The sequence below is a fragment of the Schistocerca cancellata genome, chromosome 5 (assembly GCF_023864275.1).
Source record: "Schistocerca cancellata isolate TAMUIC-IGC-003103 chromosome 5, iqSchCanc2.1, whole genome shotgun sequence".
In the NCBI taxonomy this organism is placed as follows: Eukaryota; Metazoa; Arthropoda; class Insecta; order Orthoptera; family Acrididae; genus Schistocerca; species Schistocerca cancellata.
Window position 1 is genome coordinate 838,957,120 of NC_064630.1, and position 21,573 is coordinate 838,978,692.

The following is a 21,573-nucleotide window of genomic DNA, read 5'->3' on the forward strand; positions in this document are numbered from 1 at the left end:
GTGTCCGCCTACGGTGTGACTCCTTGATGGAGTTAAGTAATGGTTGCCATGCCTTGCTTAGTTGAAAACCTGTGTCTCAGTTTATGAGATTGTCCATTATGCGAATTTCAATGGCCTCCTTGAAGATGCTGTCCCAGTAGAAACTGGTAGGGGCCTGAATCTTGGTCTCTTCGTATTTTGCGCTGTGTTCAGTTCCCAAGCAGTGTTCTGCCAGTGCCGATTTGGTGGGCTGGCCCAGGCGCATGTGGCATTGGCGTTCTTTGCATTGGTCTTCGACTGTTCGGATTGTTTGACCAATGTAGGATTTGCCACAACTACATGGAATATTATATACGCCCGCTTTCTTGAGGCCGAACACATCTTTCACTGTCCCCAGTAGAGCCCGTATCTCGGATGGTGGTTGTAAGACCGTGTCAATTTTGTGTTGTTTTAGCAGTCTCAAAAATTTTTTATGTCGCGTTGCCTGCATATGGTAGAAAGGCAAGGCTTGTTTCCTCATCTTTAGACTGTTCTTCATCTGGGTTTCTGCAGTGTTTCCGTCATCTGAGGGCTGTCTGAATCTTTTGTTTGCTGTATCCGTTCTTGTGAAACACATTTTCTAGGTGTTTGAGTTCTTTGTGCAGACTTTGTTCGTCCAATATTGAGTATGCCCTATGAACCAGTGTGTTGAGCATCCCGGTGAGTTGAGCAGGATGGTGGCAACTTGAGGCCTTTCGCGGGCAAGTGCTCTACCATCTGAGCTACCGAAGCACGACTCACGCCCGGTATTCACAGCTTTACTCCTGCCAGTACCTCATCTCCTACCTTCCAAACTTTACAGAAGCTCTCCGGCGAACCTTGCAGAACTAGCATTCCTGAAAGAAAGCCCCAGGCTGTGGCTAGGCCATGTCTCCGCAATACCCTTTCTTTCAGGAGTGCTAGTTCTGCAAGGTTCGCTGGAGAGCTTCTGTAAAGTTTGGAAGGTAGGAGACGAGGTATTGGCAGAAGTAAAGCTGTGAGCACTGGGCGTGAGTCGTGTTTCGGTAGCTCAGATGGTAGAGCACTTGCCTGCGAAAGGCAAAGGTCCCGAGTTCGTGTCTCGGTCAGGCACACAGTTTTAATATGCCAGGAAGTTTCATGTAGAAATAGGTCCGTATGTGTAGGCTTGCGGTACATACTGTGACCCAGTGTGCCATATGATCTCCGTTATACGAGTACATCAAGAAAGGGTAGTTTTCCTTCCTTCTCGATCTCCGTGGCGAACTGTATGTTGTCGTGGATGGAATTTATATGTTCTAAAAACGTCTGTAGATGATCAGGTCCGTGGGGCCAGATGACAAACATGTCGTCCACGTATCGGTAAAAACACACGGGTTTCCGTTTGGCCGATTGAAGTGCCTCCTCTTCAAAACTCTCCATAAATAAGTTGGCTACCACTGGTGAGAGAGAGCTCCCCATAGCCACACTGTCAGTTTGCTCTTAGTATTGGCTATTGAAGACGAAGTACGTGGATGTAAGTACGTGCCGGGGTGGGCGCAGACTTGGGTCGGCACCCGCAAACGGATTGTTGGCGGCCACAATCGAAGCGTCGGCACTCGCAAACGGAATGTCGGCGGTCGCGACCGGAAGTTTGGCGGCTGCAATCGGACCGGCGGCACAGGGAATCGAAGCCCGACTGACGGACATAAATGACACTGACAATGAGCAGACAGACCATTCCATCAGAACCACCTGATGATGACAGAAAGGTTATTCGCTGAAATATTGTGGGACTTCCAGTAATCGCATCCGGCTGGACACCAGAGAGCCCTAGAAACATTAGATGGGTAGATCACTCAACTAATGAGGAGGTACTGTAGAATTGGGGAGAAGAGAAATTTGTGGCACAACTTGACTAGAAGAAGGGATCAGTTGGGAGGACATGTTCTGAGGCATCAAGGCATCACCAATTTATTATTGGAGGGCAGTGTGGAAGATAAAAATCATAGAGGGAGACCAAGATATGAATACAGTAAGTAGATTCAGAAGGATGGAGGTGGCAGTAGGTACTGGGAGATGATGAAGGTTGCACAGGATAGAGTAGCATGGAGAGCTGCATCAAACCAGTCTCTGGACTGAAGACCACAACAACAACAACAACAACAACAACAACAACATGGGTAATGAAGACAACGCTAGACAAGATGGAAGAAATAAGATATCTAAAGACACTAGGAACTGAGGAAGGGAAAAAATGTGCAGAACACTGAATAATTAAAGAGAGAAACAGAACAGACAATGAAGACATGGGTGAAAAAGAGAATTAAGACAGAGAGAAAGTAGAAAAGGAATGAAAATACAAAATGATGCATATATTAGCAGCCGACCAAGACTTTGAAGTAAAGAGAAGCAGGAAAAATATAAGAATAGAAAGAAGTAATGGAACTATGGTTCATAAACCACAGGAAGTGTTGAGAAAGTGGCAAGAATATGTAGAGTGCCTATATGTGGCTGATCAAAAATCTAATGATATTGAATTAGAGGAGGACATGGCAGTTACCAAATCGGGCAAAGAATGCTGGTCTTGGAAGTAGAAGTAGAAAGAGCTTCAAGAGACTAAGACTCACAAAGCTTTCAGAATTGATGGTTTACCAGCAGAGTTGTTTAAAAGAAGTTGGAGAAATGGTATGAAATAATTAACTTACCTATGCAACAAAATATGTAAAAAAGGTGACTGGCCAGATGACTCATTCTCAGTAGTTATGATACCGATTGAGAGCAAAAGCAATACCAAGAAATGTGAGGATTTTAGAACCATAAGTTTCATTTCTCATGCACAAACAGTTCTACTAACAGGGATAAATAGAAAACTCCACAGAAGACTGGAGAAAGTATTGCAGGATAGATTTAGAAGATGAGAAGATACACGAGATGCAATTGGACTGTTGAGAAAAGGTGTGCGATACATCGAAAGAGGAAGAGGAATTTATACTGTTTTAATTGACTTCGAGACAGCCTTTATGGTGGAATAAATTAATGGACATTCTAAAGAATGGAGTTAACTGGAGGGTGAGAATTAAGAATCTGTACCTACAACAGAAATACAAGTACAGATTGGGAAAGAGATGACAGTCGTGGGCACAATTTGAATGGGACAGAAACAAGGCTGCCGTCTCTCCCCAATACTGGCCAACATATATTTGGAGTATATTGAAATGAAGAGTGCAGATTGGTGGTAGGAGGATAGAATTTATTTGATTTGTGGAGGATATGGTGTTATTGGCAGAGTGTGAAAAAACTGACCAGACGCCGACTTTTTAGGCTTTCCCAACTGGTCTGTTGCAGGTACACTTCTTGGGTTTGCCAACGAATTGTATTGTGTAAATCACACAATATTTCATCAGTTCAACTGCTTGACATCTTCAGGTGGTGGTAGTGGCTGCTGTCACTGCTGCAAGGCACGACTGACGATAATTGTGCAGCAATGCAGAAATTTATCAGACCAGGAGCAGGCAATACATGTGTGCGGGATGATGCTCACACTTATAAGAAAGCAGTGCTCCCAGTCCCCCTGCTGGGAGCTGCAGAAAGGCCTTCTGCACGTGCACAATGACTGTGCTGCTGGACGATCCTGTGGTTAAAAGCTGAATTAAATCTTAGCAGTGCGTTTCGCCGTGTTTTGAATCTTAAGTTCTTGTCTTCCTTGTTTTGATCCAATGGCAGCCAGCGCTGGATTCCAGGTGGCAGTTAATGGGCCAAAATGTTAAAAGAATTAAATAAGACCTGTGAGGAATTTGGAATGAGAAAAAAAAGAAAAAATAAATAAATAAAAAAAAATATATATGTATGGTGATATTGTGTTGTACGTTAATCGGGGGGGGGGGGGGGGGCTAGAAACGACGAAGAGGCTCCATCCCCACCCCAGCCGCAGTGGTCCAACCCCCCCCCCCCCCCCCCCATCCCCGACTACGCAGTCCACTTCACCCCTCCGCCGTCCCACACCGAACCACTATTTCAGGATTATTGTGCATTTCAGCCCCCGCGGTTTAGAGAACATCATTCCTGTGAAACACAACTAGCTCTCTATTCACAAGAAGTGCTGAATGCTATTGACAAGAGATTTCAGACTGATTCCGTATTTCTGGATTTACGGAAGGCTTTTGACAATATACCACACAAGCGTCTTGTAGTGAAACTGCATGCTTACGGAATATCGTCTCAGTTATGTGACTGGATTTGTGACTTTCTTGTCAGAGAGGTCACAGTTCGTAGTATTTGATGGAAAGTCGGAGTACAACAGAAGTGATTTCTGGCATTTCCCAAGGTAGTGTTATAGGCCCTTTGCTATTCCTTATCTGAAAAAACAATTTGGGAGACAATCTGAGCAGCCATCTTAGGTTGTTTGCAGATGATGCTGTCATTTATTGAATAATAGTCATCAGAAGATCAAAACAAATCGCAAAACGATTTAGAAAAGATATCTGAATGATGCAAAAATTGGCAGTTGACCCTAAATAACAAAAAGTGTGAGGTCATCCACATAAGTGCTAAAAGGAATTCATTAAACTTCGGTTACACGATAAATCAGTCTAATCTAATAGCCATAAATTCAACTAAATACCTAGGTATTACAATGACGAACAACTTAATTTGGAAGGAACACAGAAAATGTTGTGAGTGGAGGCTAACCAAAGACTGCGTTTTATTGGCAGCACACTTAGAAAATGTAACATATGTACTAAGGAGACTGCCTACACTACACTTGTCTGTCCTTTTTTAGAATACTGCTGTGTGGTGTGGGATCTTACCAGATAGGACTGGCGGAGTACATCAAAGAAGTTCAAAGAAGGGCAGCACGTTTTGTATTACTGCAAAATATGGGAGAGAGTGTCACAGAAATGATACAGGATTTGAGCTGGACATCATTACAACAAAGGCGTTTTTCATTGTGATGAAATCTTCTTATGAAATTCCAATCACCAACTTTCTCCTCAGAATGCGAAAATATTTTGTCGACACTGACCGCCACAATAAAATAAGGGAAATCAGAGCTCGTACAGAAAGGTAAGGGTGTTTGCTCTTTCCCCACACTATACGAGACTAGAAAATAGAGAATTGTGAAGGTGGTTCGATGAACCCTCTGCCAGGCACTTAAATGTGATTTGCAGAGTATCCATATAGATGTAGATGCAGAATATCAACCTTCCCAATGACAACAGAAGACGCAGAACGCTGCTTCTCTATGTTAAAGTGAGTGAAAATACTCATAACTAATATGAGGAATGAAAACAGACTTCGTGCACTTGCGATGTGTTCTCTCAAAAAAGACCTACTGAATCAGCCAAATTTCAGTGAAATGGTCACAGTCTATTTTGCAGCGCAGGAAGGGAGAAGCCAATTTCATCTATAAAACAATTAATTAAGGTACTGTAAGTAAAGTGCATTAGTAGGTTACAAGAAGCAATTCCTTTGTTGTATGTATCAATGTAGCTCACCATCACTGTTCTGTCAAGGAAACTCGTAAATGCTGCTATTTGAGCACACAAAACATTAACTGTCTGAAGTTTAGCAATGAAAACACCAAAACCATTAAGCATGCAGTGCAATTAACATACACCACATTAAAGATCTCGCCAAAACACATCTTTTAGTAAGATTTGTAGTGGTCAAGTGTTGGGATATGTGCCATTGGGGGATAAATAAGCTACCTATAAATTTTATCTTGGAGTTGTTTTTTGATGTTGTGTAATAGTTTTGTAGTTGATTATAAAACAGAAGATACCTTATGTAAACAGTCCAGATAGAATGTGGTTTGTCATCCCCCCCTCTCACCCCCTCCTGCCGCTAATATCTTGGTTGAGGTGACAAGACTGAACTGTAGCATAGCCCAAGGTCTAGATTACTTCTGATCGGGGTCATCATCTTCCACAATATGGAAACCATGAGCCATGCACCAATCCATTCAACTTAAAGAGGAATAATTTAAGAAATCTCAGACAGACATACAGACAGAACAGAAAACAATAAACAGAGATCTCCATGGAGTTCAATTCAGTCCATGTACCAACATTCTCACATATTGATGAAGTGGTAAAATATCTCTGCAGTGAGCAACAGAAACTGAGAAATGGCAGAAAATCCCACAATAATGTAACAGGGGAATTTAATGCGCAAGTAGAACAAAAAAAAGAATGACAATTCTTTAGTGTGAATGGCACCATAAACAACGCACCATACATTAATAGAATTTGTTAAAAACAACAACAACAAATGACTGACTTAGCACATTCTTCTAGAAGAACTTTAAGAATAAAAAATTAATACAAAGTTAGCAAAAAGTAAATTCTTATCAGGAAATAAGGAAAGCAGATAGTGAAAATTTAAATAATAACAGAGGGGTATATCAAAATAAATTACAAAGCATCTTAGAAAACAGAAGTTTAAATAGAGGGTGGAGGAGACCAAAACTTATGTTGAATGGACAATACTACATTTCATCAGTTAAGATGACAGGTATTACTGAGCCTAGTAGTGAAAAACTGTATAAATGTTTGAATATTTCTTTAAATAATTTTATTGTTACTGAAGCAGATCAAAGGAGCAAGGAGGTGCCACAGAAATCCAAGGGAATTATATACCGAACCTACTTTGTCCCCATATTGGCATACGGAAGTGAGACATGGGTAATGCACAAAAGTGACAAAAGTAGAATACAAGCTAGTGAAATGAAGTTCCAGAGGAGCAGGTTGGGTGTAACAAGACGAGACAGATTGCGAAATGTGTATGTGAGGGAAAGACTAAAGGAGGAACCAGTACAGGACAGGATAGAAAAATCACGACTGCAGTGGTATGGACACATGAAGAGAATGGATGAGGGAAGAATTCCAAAGAGGATGTTTGATCTGCAACTGGAGGGGAAGAGGTCCAGAGGAAGACCAAGGGATAGATGGGTGAAGGGAGTGAAGGAATGTGTGATGAGAAGAGGAGAGAACTGGATGAAGGTGGAAGAGGGGGAATGGTGGAAAGACAGAACACGTTGGAGGGGCTTGTGTTCCCGACAGACCCAGCCAGTGGCTGGAAACTGTCCAAGATGATGATGATGAAGCAGATCAGGAACACAGCAAATCATCAAGAGACTGTGATTATGACTAGAGGAAAAGTAATCCAAAAGAGGAAGACAGTCACCTAACATTCAGCAATACTGTAATCATTCCCCCTTCCACGAACATGCCAGTCACCCTAATGACTCGTCAAGCCTCTGTATTATAACGTACAATATATTCGCTGAAATCAGCATTATCCACATGGGAATACAAAGCATATTAATTACACAGCCTTTCAAGGTGAATATGACATAATCATCTTGGGGTATAAGCTGGTTATTTTTTCCCACTCCGTGTTTGCTTTAACAATACGTATGTTTCTGGATAGGAGACCGCCTTTAGGAAAACACAATTTTGTTTTTTAACCCAAACATGTTTCACTGCAGTTGCAGCATCTTCAGTAGGCTTTTATTTTATGTAGAGCTTGCTCGTAATTGCCTGGCAGGGCATCAAAATAATCATCTTGGCGTTGAAGCTCTTTTTTTTCCCTCCATGTTTGTTTTAACAATACATATGTTTTTGGGTAGGGACAGTTTGCACATCAAGAACAAAATAGTGGGACAGAGCAATAAATATGAATTGGCAGTTTGTTTGAGATTGTGGAAAAGCTTTCCATTCAGTTTTACCTAAACCTGTAGCAACAACCCATGAGAAGCAAGAAGCTTAGTATACTGAAACATCTATTCATTGACAATGCTGCAGGTAATATACATCCATGCACTGGGAAATTGAAAGTACCTGAATGACCCTCCACTGTACAGTCTGTACAGATGAATTCTAACAACTAATCAAACATCTTAATATAGCAAATGTGAAAGTAGGACTGAAAATCAATTGCAGTAGGACTGAACTATTGTATAATCAACACATTGAAAAGAAAATTATACTAACATATAAAGCAGAAACATAGTTAACAAAAAAATGTTTTGAAGTTCTTGACCGATCTACTTCAAGTCTTAACAAAATACTCCAATAAAGATTCATATGGACATAGGCTATATTTTTTTAAAACAACAATGTACAGGTTTTCTATTAAAACCTACTGCAAGGAAGAAAATGCCATGCTGTATTGTGAAAATGCATGGATTTGTTTTCTTCCTTGCAGTTGTTTTTAACTGAAAACTGGTATATTAAGAAGTTATATTTACAGATTATCAGCTTACAGTGAGTATGCTACTAAGTGAACTGAATTGTCCACTGAAACTACAGAATGTAATGTCACTGACGCAACTATTCTCACAAATCCAGCAGCTGAACACGTCTCTCTCTTATGCTGTATAGCGATGATCCCAACTGATTTACACATTCTCAGACACTAAAATACATTGGAAATGATTTACGGTCAGTGTGTTTTTTGCACAGTCAGTTATATGATGCCAGTTCAGAATCTGACGGTTGAGAAACCTTGTTCATACTCTTACCACATAGTATCCAAAACATGATAATTGTTGTAAATTCAGATGTTTTGTACATTATATGTTGTACAAAAAGCTAAAAAAAGCATTTAAAACAATAACAACCAAAAACAAACACAAAGGAGACTTCATCCATTTGTGTTTGATTTATAATAATTTCGAGTTCCATAACTTCAAAGTTTGCAAAGTTTCAACGAGTAACAAATAAGTATGTCCTGACAATTCCAGAGGGATACCCCAGATTAGGATTTATATCAAATTCCCAGACATATTAGCAACTGAAAAGCTTTGCTGGGTTCTTTAGTTAATGATGAAATTAGAGAAGCAGTTTAGTTTATGTATTTAGTGCAGCTAAATGAACAAGAAGAGAAAAATACAATACTGAAATGGCCTGGAAAACTACAAAATTTCCAAAACTGGAACAAAAGCTTACCAGCTGTGTGTATTATCAGTTTCGATTTTTTTGAGTTCTAGTATGAGAAACATTCAATGGCAGAGTTGCTCAGTGGGCAATGGCACGATGCATGCCGAGAATTTTCAGAAGAGGCAGGAGAAAAAACAAGCTGATCACTGAAAAAATTTAAGTTGAAAATGCCATGCCTGTTGTGAACATTAATATGCATGGGACACGCAGCCAAGCTCATGGTTTGTAGGTGGACCAATCAAGTTCTTTACTGGACTCAGAGATGATCAGGAACTGTCTGGAAGCAAGGTGCAGGATGACAAAGCATGCAGGGGTGACATGTGTGTCCAGCTGGGAACCATAGTGCACTAAGTAGAGTGAAGGTGGCCTTTTATCTGTAAGTGGATGCAAATGGCTGATGAAGGACCTGAGCAAATGTTGGTTTGCTTGTAGAGGAGAAGGAATTGCACCATTTCTTACATGACTGATACACTCATGTTTCTGCTACTGCACATAATTGAAGGTGCTTTTGGGTAACTAAGTGTAGCAATTTTCATTCGTACGTAATTGAATAGGACGGATATTCTTCCAATCTCTGAAAGCTGCAGATAGTATTTCCTTAAAATTTCCTCAACTTGAAACATTTGGGTTTATTAGTTTGCACATTTCCACTGTTACAAGGGCACTATCATCCCTGAACTGAAGAGATAATTGACAGATCTGCAATAATAAACAGTTTCAGCAATTTTTTATCAAACTGGTGTGTCACCAACATATATTCAGAGATGGTTAACTCTATAAGATTTAGAGTTGTTAATTCTATATGTACTGTATGGTCTGAGCTCTTACATGCAAGGATTCAGCCGTGAACCTAAAAAAATTTCTTGCTGAGATTTGTGCAGTGTGAGCACGTGCAGCCAGCGACTTTCTAACATGATTTTCATTCATCTGATCATGAAAATATGAACCCAATGTTCTTCCCCCCCACATACTGAAGCTTGTGAATGACATTAACACAGTTTTCATCTTTTCGCAATGCAAATCAGTTTTTGTTGTCATAACAACCTCACAATCGTATTTTTAAAATAGTAGTGTTAACTCCAAGATGCAGCATGTGTTAGCCTAATGTGAATTAAGTCTTACTTATATTACCTTTCTACCACTCACCAAATATTTACTAAGAAAAAGAGAGAACCCATACCTCAAGCTGGCAACTGATCTCTTGAGAATGATCAGCTGCCTCTTTGAAATGGGCCAGCTGCTGTTCGAGGTGAAGTACTTGTCCTTCAGAACATGCTATCCTATCCATAAGCATCTTATTTTCAGCAATTTTTTCTTCATGCTGAGCCTGAAACTCTGCATTAACATTTGCTGCCTCCTGCAGCTGCGCATGGAGCTGTGCAATCTGTGATTTGTAGGCTGTTTCAGACTGTAAGAAGGAAGAACAAAATAAAAGATTCAGAAAGAGAAACAAACTCTACAATTAATTATCACATGTCACAGATTTAAACCAAGGTCATCAACATAAACAAACACAGCTGTTTCACATAATTCCTCTGCAACATGTTATTAAGATATGGGTTCAAGCTATTACTGATAATATGCTACTCAGTTACTGAGTGCCTCAGCTCTCTAAAGCCGCAGATCAATGATAACTCATAGTAAATGTGTATGCAAACAACATGCACTGTAGACATATGAAAACCTTCTCAATTTTCTATCAACCAATAAAATTCATTCCTTCAGAAATCACTCTTGTAGCAAATAACATTCTTTTTTCAGAATGGGGTGGCGGCTTTCAGAACAAGTTGTACTCTTCTTTGCTGAACTGTGAGGTCCTACAATGTACACCATCTCAAGCAAAAACTATGTTCTGCCAGCTTCATATAGGCGTGATGAGAAAAACTGGTACAAATCTGAGTGTAATTAATTCTTCTTGTTTATTCATCTAGTCTGTGTAACAAGTGAAGGGTGGTGAGATAAACTTACCTAAAAATGTATGGTGAATTACTTCAAAACCTTACCCTTGTTAAGAGATTTCTGATATCCTATACAGTAATGTAACACAATGGGTTTTGCAGGAATATATTGTTATTCTCAATAAAGGAATGAATAAATTCATTCTTACCAAGTGACCGCAGTTAAATGAGATCTTAAAATTATCGTATTGATAGCTCCCTTAGTCTACAGAAGAATTAATGGTGCAACTTTACAAATATTAAGAATTAAAGTCACCAAGAATATTTAAGATGAAAAGATATCAAACAGATCCTGGACCTGAACAGCAATGAAGTTATAGTATGTGCCCCCACCCCTCACCACTGGCTCCTCCAAAATAAACATCAGGTGTAGTTTTTAATATTTCTATGAATACATTTTCTGAACTGAATTTCAAAATCTTATTCATAAGTAAACAGCTTTTAAGCACAAACAACAACAAAAATGAATTAATACTACACCTCTTGTTGCTGCTCTGTCAAACGGCTGATGTGCATTTCGTACTGCTGATGCTGATTCAGTAATTGATCCTGTACACTTTGAGACTTTGCTTGTTCTTCCTGCAGCTTTCTCACTGTTAATCGCTCCTCGTTTAACTTCGACTGTAGCTGTAAAATGTACAACATAATTAGTGAAAAATTTTTCAGGAAAATAGGAAGGTTAATATTGAAAATTTGTAGATTTAAAAATTCAAAATGCTACTAATTCATTGGGAAAAAAAAGTTCTTTATCAAACAGGGCAACCCAAAACTGGATGGAGAAAGACAAATTACGATGTAACCAAGACAAATGTAAGGAAGCAATGTAGTTACACAATGAAGGTGAAGACAAAGCTGAACTTTAGTTATGACTGAATTATGGGGAAAGCAAAAAATAAGCACTGGTTGTGGAAAAAGAACAGTGAGGAAGCCATAGGGCACCTGCAGAGACTGGAGTAACGAGAATGCAGAAGAATGGGAGATTTTTCTAGGAGTGATGATGAAAGCAGCCAGAAATAAAAGATGAACTAGAACAAAGGATGAAGCAGGAACTGGACGAGATGAAGGACAAATTTTGGAAAAACAACTGCAGTGGTTTTTTTCTTTTCAGTAAATTTAGAAACAGCCTCATAGGTTACAGGAACAAAGACCTGTTTCATAAGACATAAGAAAAGATAACTGGTTATTATTGCGAAGTGAAACTGTAGGATACTTGTAGAGCACTTTTACGATCTGCTTAACTGTGAACCTCCAACCATGAATAAGGCCTCACAGGTCAATAGCAACCTAAAGAATAATTAGACACCTGGAGAAGATGATAATGGGGAGCAACAAGAAAGTAAACAACATGACCAAGCTTGAAACTTCCTGGCAGATTAAAACTGTGTGCTGGACCGAGACTGGAACTTGGGACCTTTCCCTTTCGCGGGCAAGTGCTCTACCGACTGAGCTACCCAAGCATGACTCATGACTTGTCCTCACAGATTTACTTCCACCAGTACCTCATCTACACCTTCCAGATTTGAAGGAGAGCTTCTGTGAAGTTTGGAAGCTAGGAGATGTATTGGTGGAAGTAAACCTGTGAGGACAGGTCGTGAGTTGTGTTTGGGTAGCTCAGTCAGTAGAGCACTTGCATGTGAAATTTAAAGGTCCCGAGTTCGAGTCTTGGCCTAGGTCTAGCACACAGTTTTAATATGCGAGGAAGTTTCATATTAGAACACACTCCACTGCAGAGTGAAAACTTTATTCTGGCTGTCCATGTTTACTTGCAAGGCATTGAGGACAAGAAAGCTATCTGAAGGATGGAACAACATTAAAATAGTGCTAATACATCTACATCTACATCTATACTCCGCGAGCCACCTTACGGTAAGAAAGGGACAATAAGTATATAAAAAAAAAAAACCTTGAAGGAATATTACCACTGAAGGTCAAATGTAACTTGCTTCTGAATTCATCATGAAGAGTGCAGGAAAACAGAAAATACTCTTGGAGACTATCAGACAGACTTTAGGAACAGATGAAGATTTACAGAACAGACCTGTATCCACAAACATCTGACAGAATGCAGGGTCTTAAAGAACAGAAAGATCTTAGTAACCTTCACGCAATTCATGCAGCCATCTGACTTTGACAAAAACGTTCTTGAAATGATCCTGAAGAACAGATATGTAAACTCTGATGTACAGAAAGAAAAGGGCAAGATTCAGATGAGCACTACTGAAAGAGTGTCCAATGGAGAGCTGGAGTGTCAAAGATTTCTTTGAGCATAACACTGGACATGATGATCAGACATTGGAAAGAAATAAACAGGAAATGGGAATACCAAACTACACATCTGGAGGACAAAAAGTTTGACAGTAATATTGAGTGAGATGGAAGAGAATACAAAGAAACAACTTGACAACCTAAGGTAACCAGAAGTGGTGGATTTATCATCATCTCCCACTAGACAAAGAAAATGAATACCACTGGTGATCAGGACACTCCAGATGGCATCATGAAAGAGGAGGACAAATTTAAATACCTGGGAGAATATATAGGAGGAAGAGAGAACAGCAAGTCACTTTTGTGATCTTTCTTTGCTTGTTTATACATTTGACATTATGAAGTAATATGTTTTAATTTAATGCAATGTAAGTTATATTACACAAATGATCATAAATTCACTTCCTATGTTTGTATCAGTTTATTGTTTTCAATATTCCTGCTTGAGTAACAAGTGTCATTTCATGCTCATCAGTTAACATTTTTTATGAAATTTCTTGATGTTTCTTATTACTGACAACGGTGTCTTTGTAAGATCTATTGATGCAATTTTACTATTGCTCTACTCTTTTGTATGTAATTTCTTCTGTACTAGCATATTATAAGTTGCTTTTTTGTACTTCGAACTAATGAAGTACTTGCAAATCAAAATATTCTATTACACAATCTGAACTGTGTCAAATAATATCAACCATACTGTTTGTTTTCCTGTTGAGTAGCACTGCTAGACCATGTTAGTTTTCTGCTATGTACATGAGCACTAAGTGGTGTCACTTGCTTGTAGATAGGTTTCATGCATAGTGTTTCAGAGGCATTTACACTCTTTGATCTATCATGAGGCTTAGTACAAAACTACATGCTAATTAAAACTGTTTTCATTTGTGCCAAAGCATTCTGTGAGGTCATAAACATAAGATAGTTTTGCAGCATAACAATAGTTATTTGTAACTAATGTATATTTGTAATTACATCAAAATTCAGGACGCTTGAAGTTGTTCAACAAATGTAAATGGCACGGAAAAACTATTTCTTAACAGCAACTGAGCTGCTGGTTTACATATATCTTGAATATCAATGTATCAACAGCTGTGGCAGCACAGTTTCTAATTTTTAATCCTATTAATGCTGGAAATCATGACATTTATCTATTGCTCCATCATACAGCTGACAAATAAAAGTGAGGTGGACAAATAAGGTTTAACGTATGATGTATATATTTTATTCACACATTATAAAAGACTGGTACTAGTCCTAGCTACAGTTTGTGAACTAGAGATGTAACTAAGTGTATGATAATTAATGGTATTAGATACTAAATCAATCAGAAATAACTTTCTCACATCAATAAATACAGCTGAAGACCAAGTTATTTTTTTCTATAATGATCAGCTGAATTTTTTTGCATTTTCCACCAACATGGACGAAATCTTAAGATTACATTACATGTTACACTGCCACTTTAGGTATAATTAAATATGTTTCTTCAGTGTCCGAGTTACTTATTTAACACACCGCATCTGAATTGCTTCCAAGCTAGCACAAACCCGACATGTGAGAATTCTCACGTTTGTTATCTCTCTTCCATCCTTCTGGAATCCAACAGATTGACAACATGCCATTATTTTATCATTCTACCACAGTGAAAACATTATTACACCAGAAAAGACCTTGCAGCAACATCAGTTCTCTACTTCATTACAAATGAACCTGAGCAAATGTAGTTGGATAAGAAGAAACTATTCACTACTAAAAAAATTCAACAATTTCAATCCTGCAAAAAACAAAAGTTCACATTTAATTCTTCACTATACTGAAACAGAAACAGGTATTAAAAAAGAATCTAACACACATTCAAAGAAAAATAAAAATGCAGGGCATTGTACATACCTGCTGGAGTTGTTGCGACATCTGCTGCTTTTCTGCAACAGCAGTATCGTGTGTGTGCTGCAAACGTGCAGCTAGTGCCTGGGACTCATTCTGCTTGGCTACCAAAGCCTCCTCCAGCTGCCTGCAGCTGTGGTTAAGTCGTGAACGTTCTGCATTATATTCAGAACGCACCTCCTTAAGTTTATTCTGGAATGCTAAGGAAGCCTCCTGCTCCTCAGCAAGCGCTTTTTCCTTCTCTGCTAGCTGTTTTTTCAATTTGACTACAGGATCTTGCCTTCCCTGCGAACAAAAATATTTGACGTCACTGATGCCTGTGGGAGGATTAAGGGAAAGAGTCTTAACACATTTTCAGCAACACAGATAAAAAGGTCATAAGTTAGTCATTTTACACTCCAGTTATAATATCTCATTATAAATTGAGGTTGCACTACAGTCAGTTCAAGAGCAACTCCCAAAGTCTTACGACAATCCAGAAGTTTTGAAACTATCTAGCTTTCTCTTTCGAGTTTCACTGTGGTACATTGTTTTAATCTGCCATAAAGTTTCAATAACTTGTCCCACATGTGGGATTTGTGTTGGAATCAATCATTGATCTAACTGTTCAATGTACACTAATAATAAGTATACTTTTAAATCTTTTTAATTTATTCACAATATTATATTTATTCTTTGTAAGATTTCAAATGGCACACTGGTAGGTTACGCAACAGCACTTATGAGGAATAAGGATTCAACAAAATGCATGATGATACTATTAATACGGTTGTGAACACCTAAATTTCCAGTATTATTTTAATACTTGTTCTATTGCAGGCATATATTAGGACAATTAATGTGAGACCATGACGGAAGAGAGTTACAACACAGCAAATTCATAGGAATTATAAAAGAAATTACATATAATGACTTCCGAGTATTGGATTTCAACTTTTTTCTTCTTTATTACATTTTACCCTGAATCATCATCTTATTTTGTAGAAAACTTGGTGTCTTTCCAACAAAAGTATACAAATCCTATGATAAGTTACAGCATATATTATTTTCATCTTCATTTATTTCAGTACATTAGCTTGAACTCCTTATTTTAAGAAAAATCTGAAGACAATGTCTTTCTTAATACAGAGTGACTTGGTCCTTTGACATGAATACTTACAAAATAAAGAACTGAAACATTGTTTCAGTAGGTTGTTTTATCTAAAACATCTATTCTGATTTCATTGTTTACAGGTGTTCCAGCAAGCGCATACCTTTAGTACTACGAATCATTTAACATAATCCCACACTCTCACCTTGTTGAAGTATTCATCACTTCACAATATACAAGGCTGCATTATGTATACCACTTTGACAAGTTTTTTGGACAACATGGTTGTGGAGATGAAGCAGCGATTAGTATGATTAATCAATTTCCTGCCATTATGTAACAGGAGTGACCCCACCAGCAGTCGACCAATGGTGTAAATGCCCAGTAGTATTTACAAGAAATCTGAAGAGAGAGTGCCTTACTTCTAGCATAATTCTGTGCAGGCAATTGAAAGTCGTCTGTATGTTTTATCTGTGGTATGTCACACCAGTGCAGAAAAAAGGTGGTGAGCTTGTCACACGAAGTCTACACCACTGCACATTCTTATGTAACATGCATTGCTGTTCCCGTCTTTGCCAGAGAGAGATTGTAAAAATAAATCTTAACAATACAATCAGTGCTACCTGTTGGTATAAGTGTTGAAGACATTGCTTTGTTTTATTGTATATCTCTCTTCTCAACTGTGTATTTAGACATCTGTGCAATTTACAATACACATCATTACATCTCTCCATAAACATACACCATCTCAAACAGGATGTCCATAATTAAGTTGCATTTCAAAATACTGTAGAAAGAGAACCATTGCTCAGAATGATGTCAAATTTGAACACAGTATTACTGATGCAGGAGGAAATGTCACACAACAAAAAAGAAAAAAAATTAATGAAAATTTGGCCAGTAGATGGCCTTGTTTAACCCTTAACTACCATCGACCGTCTCTCAGACCGCTAGTAATTTTTGTGTCAAGATATTTCTCACACCCCTGCAAAGCCAAACGGACTCTTCCATGTACCTTTCTATTGGCTGTCAAGCTACATGTGCAAGCATTCTTGCATTGTTGCTGCTCTTTGTTTCGTAATTATTAGCCTTGAGAGGTCTCACAGACATACCGTAGTGTTTGCGTGACGCGTTTTTATTGCATGCTACTGTTTCTCCATGGCTGGGCCTTCTGTGCAACGTGTGTTATGTGAGACAGATGTCTTCACTTGCAAGATGAGCCTCAGACACTGAAAGAAGAATTCGAAAATCGAAAAACGTGCACCTTTTGCCCTCCTCGTCTGAAGAAGAAAACAAGGTATCCATGTCAACAGCGTGGTGTTCCGATTTGTTTGGAGTGTTCCAGGAAGGTCTGCGTGAAGTGTTTGCAGGTGTAAATTGACTAAAGTATGATTCAGTGGCACATGAGAACAAGTATTTAGTTTTTACTTTTAATTTTAGAAGTAAAGTGGTGGCAAAGTTTTCCTATTCATAGACTTACGGACTGAAATATTCGCTCTACATTGCAAAGCGACTCGTAAACTGAAAGCTGACTTCGCACACAATTTATCGTAAGTCATGTCTGATTTTTCCACCTAGTTATATTGCCAATTTGTAATATAATGCCTCTGATGAAAATCTATGTGTGAGTAGAGAGCTAACTATTTACTGTTATTTTCGTAACTCATAAAATAAAAATATACTCCAGGTTTCTCTTTGTTTTAATTGTCGAAGTGTTTAAAATACCGCAGTGTTTTAAAAAAATCAAATTTCTACAAAAGCCGCTTTTAAGAAGTGTGATGAATGACTGGAAGTCAAGAAACTATATATATTCAGCAAAATTCTGGTTTGATATACAAAATAGAAAAATGTGGTCTGTGAGACCCCTCTATAGTAATAGTAATTGTGATCCTGTGAATGACCATAGTAGTTAAGGGTTAAGTATACAATATGTACACCAATTGAGTCATTGCACAAAGCTGTTCCTCAGTTTGCATTTGAGACATCCAACATAACTGCCTCCGTGAAGGAGCACGCTGCTTGTAAAGCTCTTTTACAAGATCAGTGACAGTGCATCAGTAGCTCTGCAGAAGTTCTGGACACTCAAAGGTATGAAAAAAGGCACCAGTCTGATGTTTGCTACAGATCTGGAGAAAATGGTTACAAAATTCAAAAAGACAGGTTCTTCTGAAGTGCAATGGGGTTGGTTGGTTTAATGATTAAAGAGGCCCAACTAGAGATCATCAGTCCCTCCTACCTGGAACAGGCAAGTCAACAAAACTACACACCAAACAAAGGCCTAGTGTGTGAACCAAGGAAAGAAAACTTCAAGGTCTACTCGAAGGTCAACAAAGCTTAGAGAAAGGAAAAAGGAAGAAGGGTGGAAGGGGGGGGGGGGGTGGAAGTCAGTGAGGTGCCTAGTTCAAGGACCAGCTGGAGGCATCCAAAGGCAAAAATGTGATGGGGGACATACCCCTTGCCACTTACCAGAGGCACCCGTCCTAACAATACCCAGAAAAGCCTAGTGACACCACCGACATGATGAGAGAAGCACAAGAAAACAGAGGAAGAACACCATGTCAAATAGAACATGAGACGAGAGAAGAAGAGCAAAAGAGCAGAGACAGCAAGGGCTGAGGCAGATCACCAAGCCCTGACAGCCACTGCCCGTTCGGAGTAGAGGAGGCAACAATGCATCCTGCCAACCCCTTAATGAGCCAACAAAGCTGAAACAGCCTACTTTAGAAAACCCCTTCACAAACAAACTGTAAAACAAGGTCAACTGCTGAGCCATCATCCCCTAACACCAGGGATAGCTCATCAGTAAGACCACGAGTCCACTGCAGGGTGGCTAGGTTAAGGCAGTACAGCAAAATGTGGACCACATGGCACCCGAGGGGCAGATGATCGTGAGGGAGGAGGTGACTGAGTCAGCCACGTATAGCTGATGTAGAGTTGGCAAAGGATGGTGGAGTTCTTGCTAGAGGCTTACATGGGGGACCTGCACAGATTTATCGCTTGTACTTTGCTCGGGAATGTCAGAGTACATCATTCTCTATTCCAAATCCTTAGAACTTGATGGTATAATACCAAATGAAGGTCTGATCCCAGAAACCACTCTCAAGAGCAGACTTGCCAGTAGCCAATATGGCCAGCCTGTCAGTTTATTCCCCAGGATCCCAATGTGCCCTGGGGTCCAGACAAAGACCACCAAGTGTCCACATTGTTCAAGGGCAACAAGGGAAAATAGCTCAAATGCCTCTGAGCACTATGGGACTTAACATCCGAGGTAATCAGTCCCCTAGAACTTAGAACTACTTAAACCTAACTAATCTAAGGACACACATCCATGCCCGAGGCAGGATTCGAACCTGTGACCATAGTGGTTGCGCGGTTCCCGACTGAAGTGCCTAGAACCGCTTGGCCACACCAGCTGGTGGCAAGAAGGGAATCCTGGGTAGTCAGGACCAAGGAATGGCGATGGTAACACTGGTCAAGAGGCGGTAAACTGCTGAAAGAGTCACTACACATGACGAAGGATTCACTGGAGCATGAACAGATGTGCTCTAGAGTGCAAGAGCTGGCTACCAACTCCATAGTGAAAACATCGCAGCCATCTGGCATGAAGCAAAGTTCACTACATCCTGCATGAATATATGGAAAGCTATCGTAACTGGCAACCATCGAGCCATCAGTATAGACCACTATTGAGCCCCCAAAATGGGCCAAGAATGGAGAAGAATTTGAAGCAGAGGGCCTCAGAATGAACCAAGTCTTATGGTCCTTGTGATAGGTCAAGACAGAGCAGTGGATGAAGGATGCACCATGGAGGTGTGTATGAGTGAGCCCAGAGAAGATGTGTTAGAGGAGAAAAAGGGACCAGATGCAGATGGCAACTGTAACCCCAGACCTGAACCACCATTGCAGGTGGTGGATCTCTCTATATGAAAAGAGGAGATGGCAGTTTGGGTGCTCCAGAGAGCAGCAGTTACTAATGCATAAGCGATCAACTGTTATTTGCACAGAACCAGCAGCAATGGAACCCCTGCCTCAAGTAGGAGGCTGATCATGAGGCTAGTTCGAAAGGCACCAGTTGCCAGTCATACCCCACAAAAGTGTACGGGCTACAGCTTCTGTAACATGAAGGTGATGTTGAGCTGTATGTGAAACACACTTAATCTAGATGGGACAGGCTCACCGCTGTGTAGAACCTTATCAGAGTAGAGTGGTATGCTCACCATTTGGTGTTGCTGAGGCATCGAAGAAAACTGAGGTACAACCAACATGTCTACTATAGTCGATGAAGATGAGAGAGCCGTGTCAGCTAGGCCTCAAAAAACAGTCCCCAAAAACTAATGAGAATCCACCACAGTGAGGGACTGGCCGTAAAGCTACAGATCTTGATGAGGATGGACTGTACAGCAAAGACATGTGGATAATGCAGGTCTCGGCAGCTGAAAAATGGAAGACATGAGTGAGAGCCCAAGAATGTGTCCTCTGTGTTGCTCTCTACAGTCGGTGTTCAGTAATGCCCATCGCAGACAAACAAAAATAAATGCAAAAATCATCAGCGTACAAAGAGGGGGACACCACAGGCCCCACAGCTGCCAACAGACCATTGATGAAAAAAGAAGAAGAAGAAGAAGAAGAGAGGGACACTCAAAACAGAACCCCATTTTTTGCAGATGGAAGGTGCTATGGGCAGCGTCAACCTGTATGTGACAAGTGCAACATGAAAGGAATTTCTGGATAAAAATCTGGAGCATGATATGGTGGCCCCACTCATGTAAGGTGGCAAGAATGTGGTATCACAAGCTTTATGCAGACCAAAATAGACTGCAACAGTGTGCTGACACCAGACAAAAGCAGTTCAGATAGCAGAGTCCATGCAGAGTAAATTATCTGTAGTAGCAGAGACTCAGCAAAAACCACCCTGTATTGAATCCAAAAGTTTCCAGGATTTCAGGTTCCAATATGTACTTCAACACACTATAAGTTCAAGTAACATGCAGAGGACATTGGTTAAACTGACTGGACTACAGCTGTCTAACTGAAGAGCTGGTTTACCAGATTTTGAACTGGAGTAACGACACTTTTCCGACGCTGGGAAGGGAACTTCTCCTCTTTTCAGAGATGGTTAAAAAGGGCAAGCATATGATGTTGGTTAGCCACTGACATGTGCTGAAGCATCTGGCTGTGCACCCAGTCTGGTCCATCAGCCATGTTGGGGCAGAGAGTAAGGGCACTGGCGAATTCCCACTCACTAAACATTACACTGTAGGATGAGGGCAGCCGAAAAAGCACCTAATCTTTGCCCATACCTACAAAGAAGGACTATGCTGCCTTATGGCAATGACATATCGTTCACAACAAATCAGTTTCTGGTGTTTAATAGATAAAGGGCCCAGGTACAAAGCTGTTTAAAGGCCACGAGGTGGTCGAGAGAGTGATGCCATTTGTAGCATTGGAGGGCATGATGATGGACTTTAACAACCACACC

At 39.9% G+C, this 21,573-nt stretch overlaps 1 protein-coding gene across 7 annotated transcripts in view; it reads right to left on the reverse strand.

Annotated features, from left to right (window-relative positions):
- LOC126187364 (kinectin) overlaps positions 1–21,573 on the reverse strand; it is a 369,916-nt gene that overhangs the window by 214,315 nt on the left and 134,028 nt on the right. For all 7 annotated transcript variants that reach the window (XM_049928406.1, XM_049928403.1, XM_049928402.1 and 4 more), the window contains 3 exons: positions 15,011–15,289; positions 11,339–11,485; positions 10,081–10,308 (listed from right to left, as the gene is read on the reverse strand). In XM_049928406.1, the coding sequence (XP_049784363.1) occupies positions 10,081–10,308; positions 11,339–11,485; positions 15,011–15,289 (654 nt within the window). The remainder of the gene's footprint in view (positions 1–10,080; positions 10,309–11,338; positions 11,486–15,010; positions 15,290–21,573) is intronic.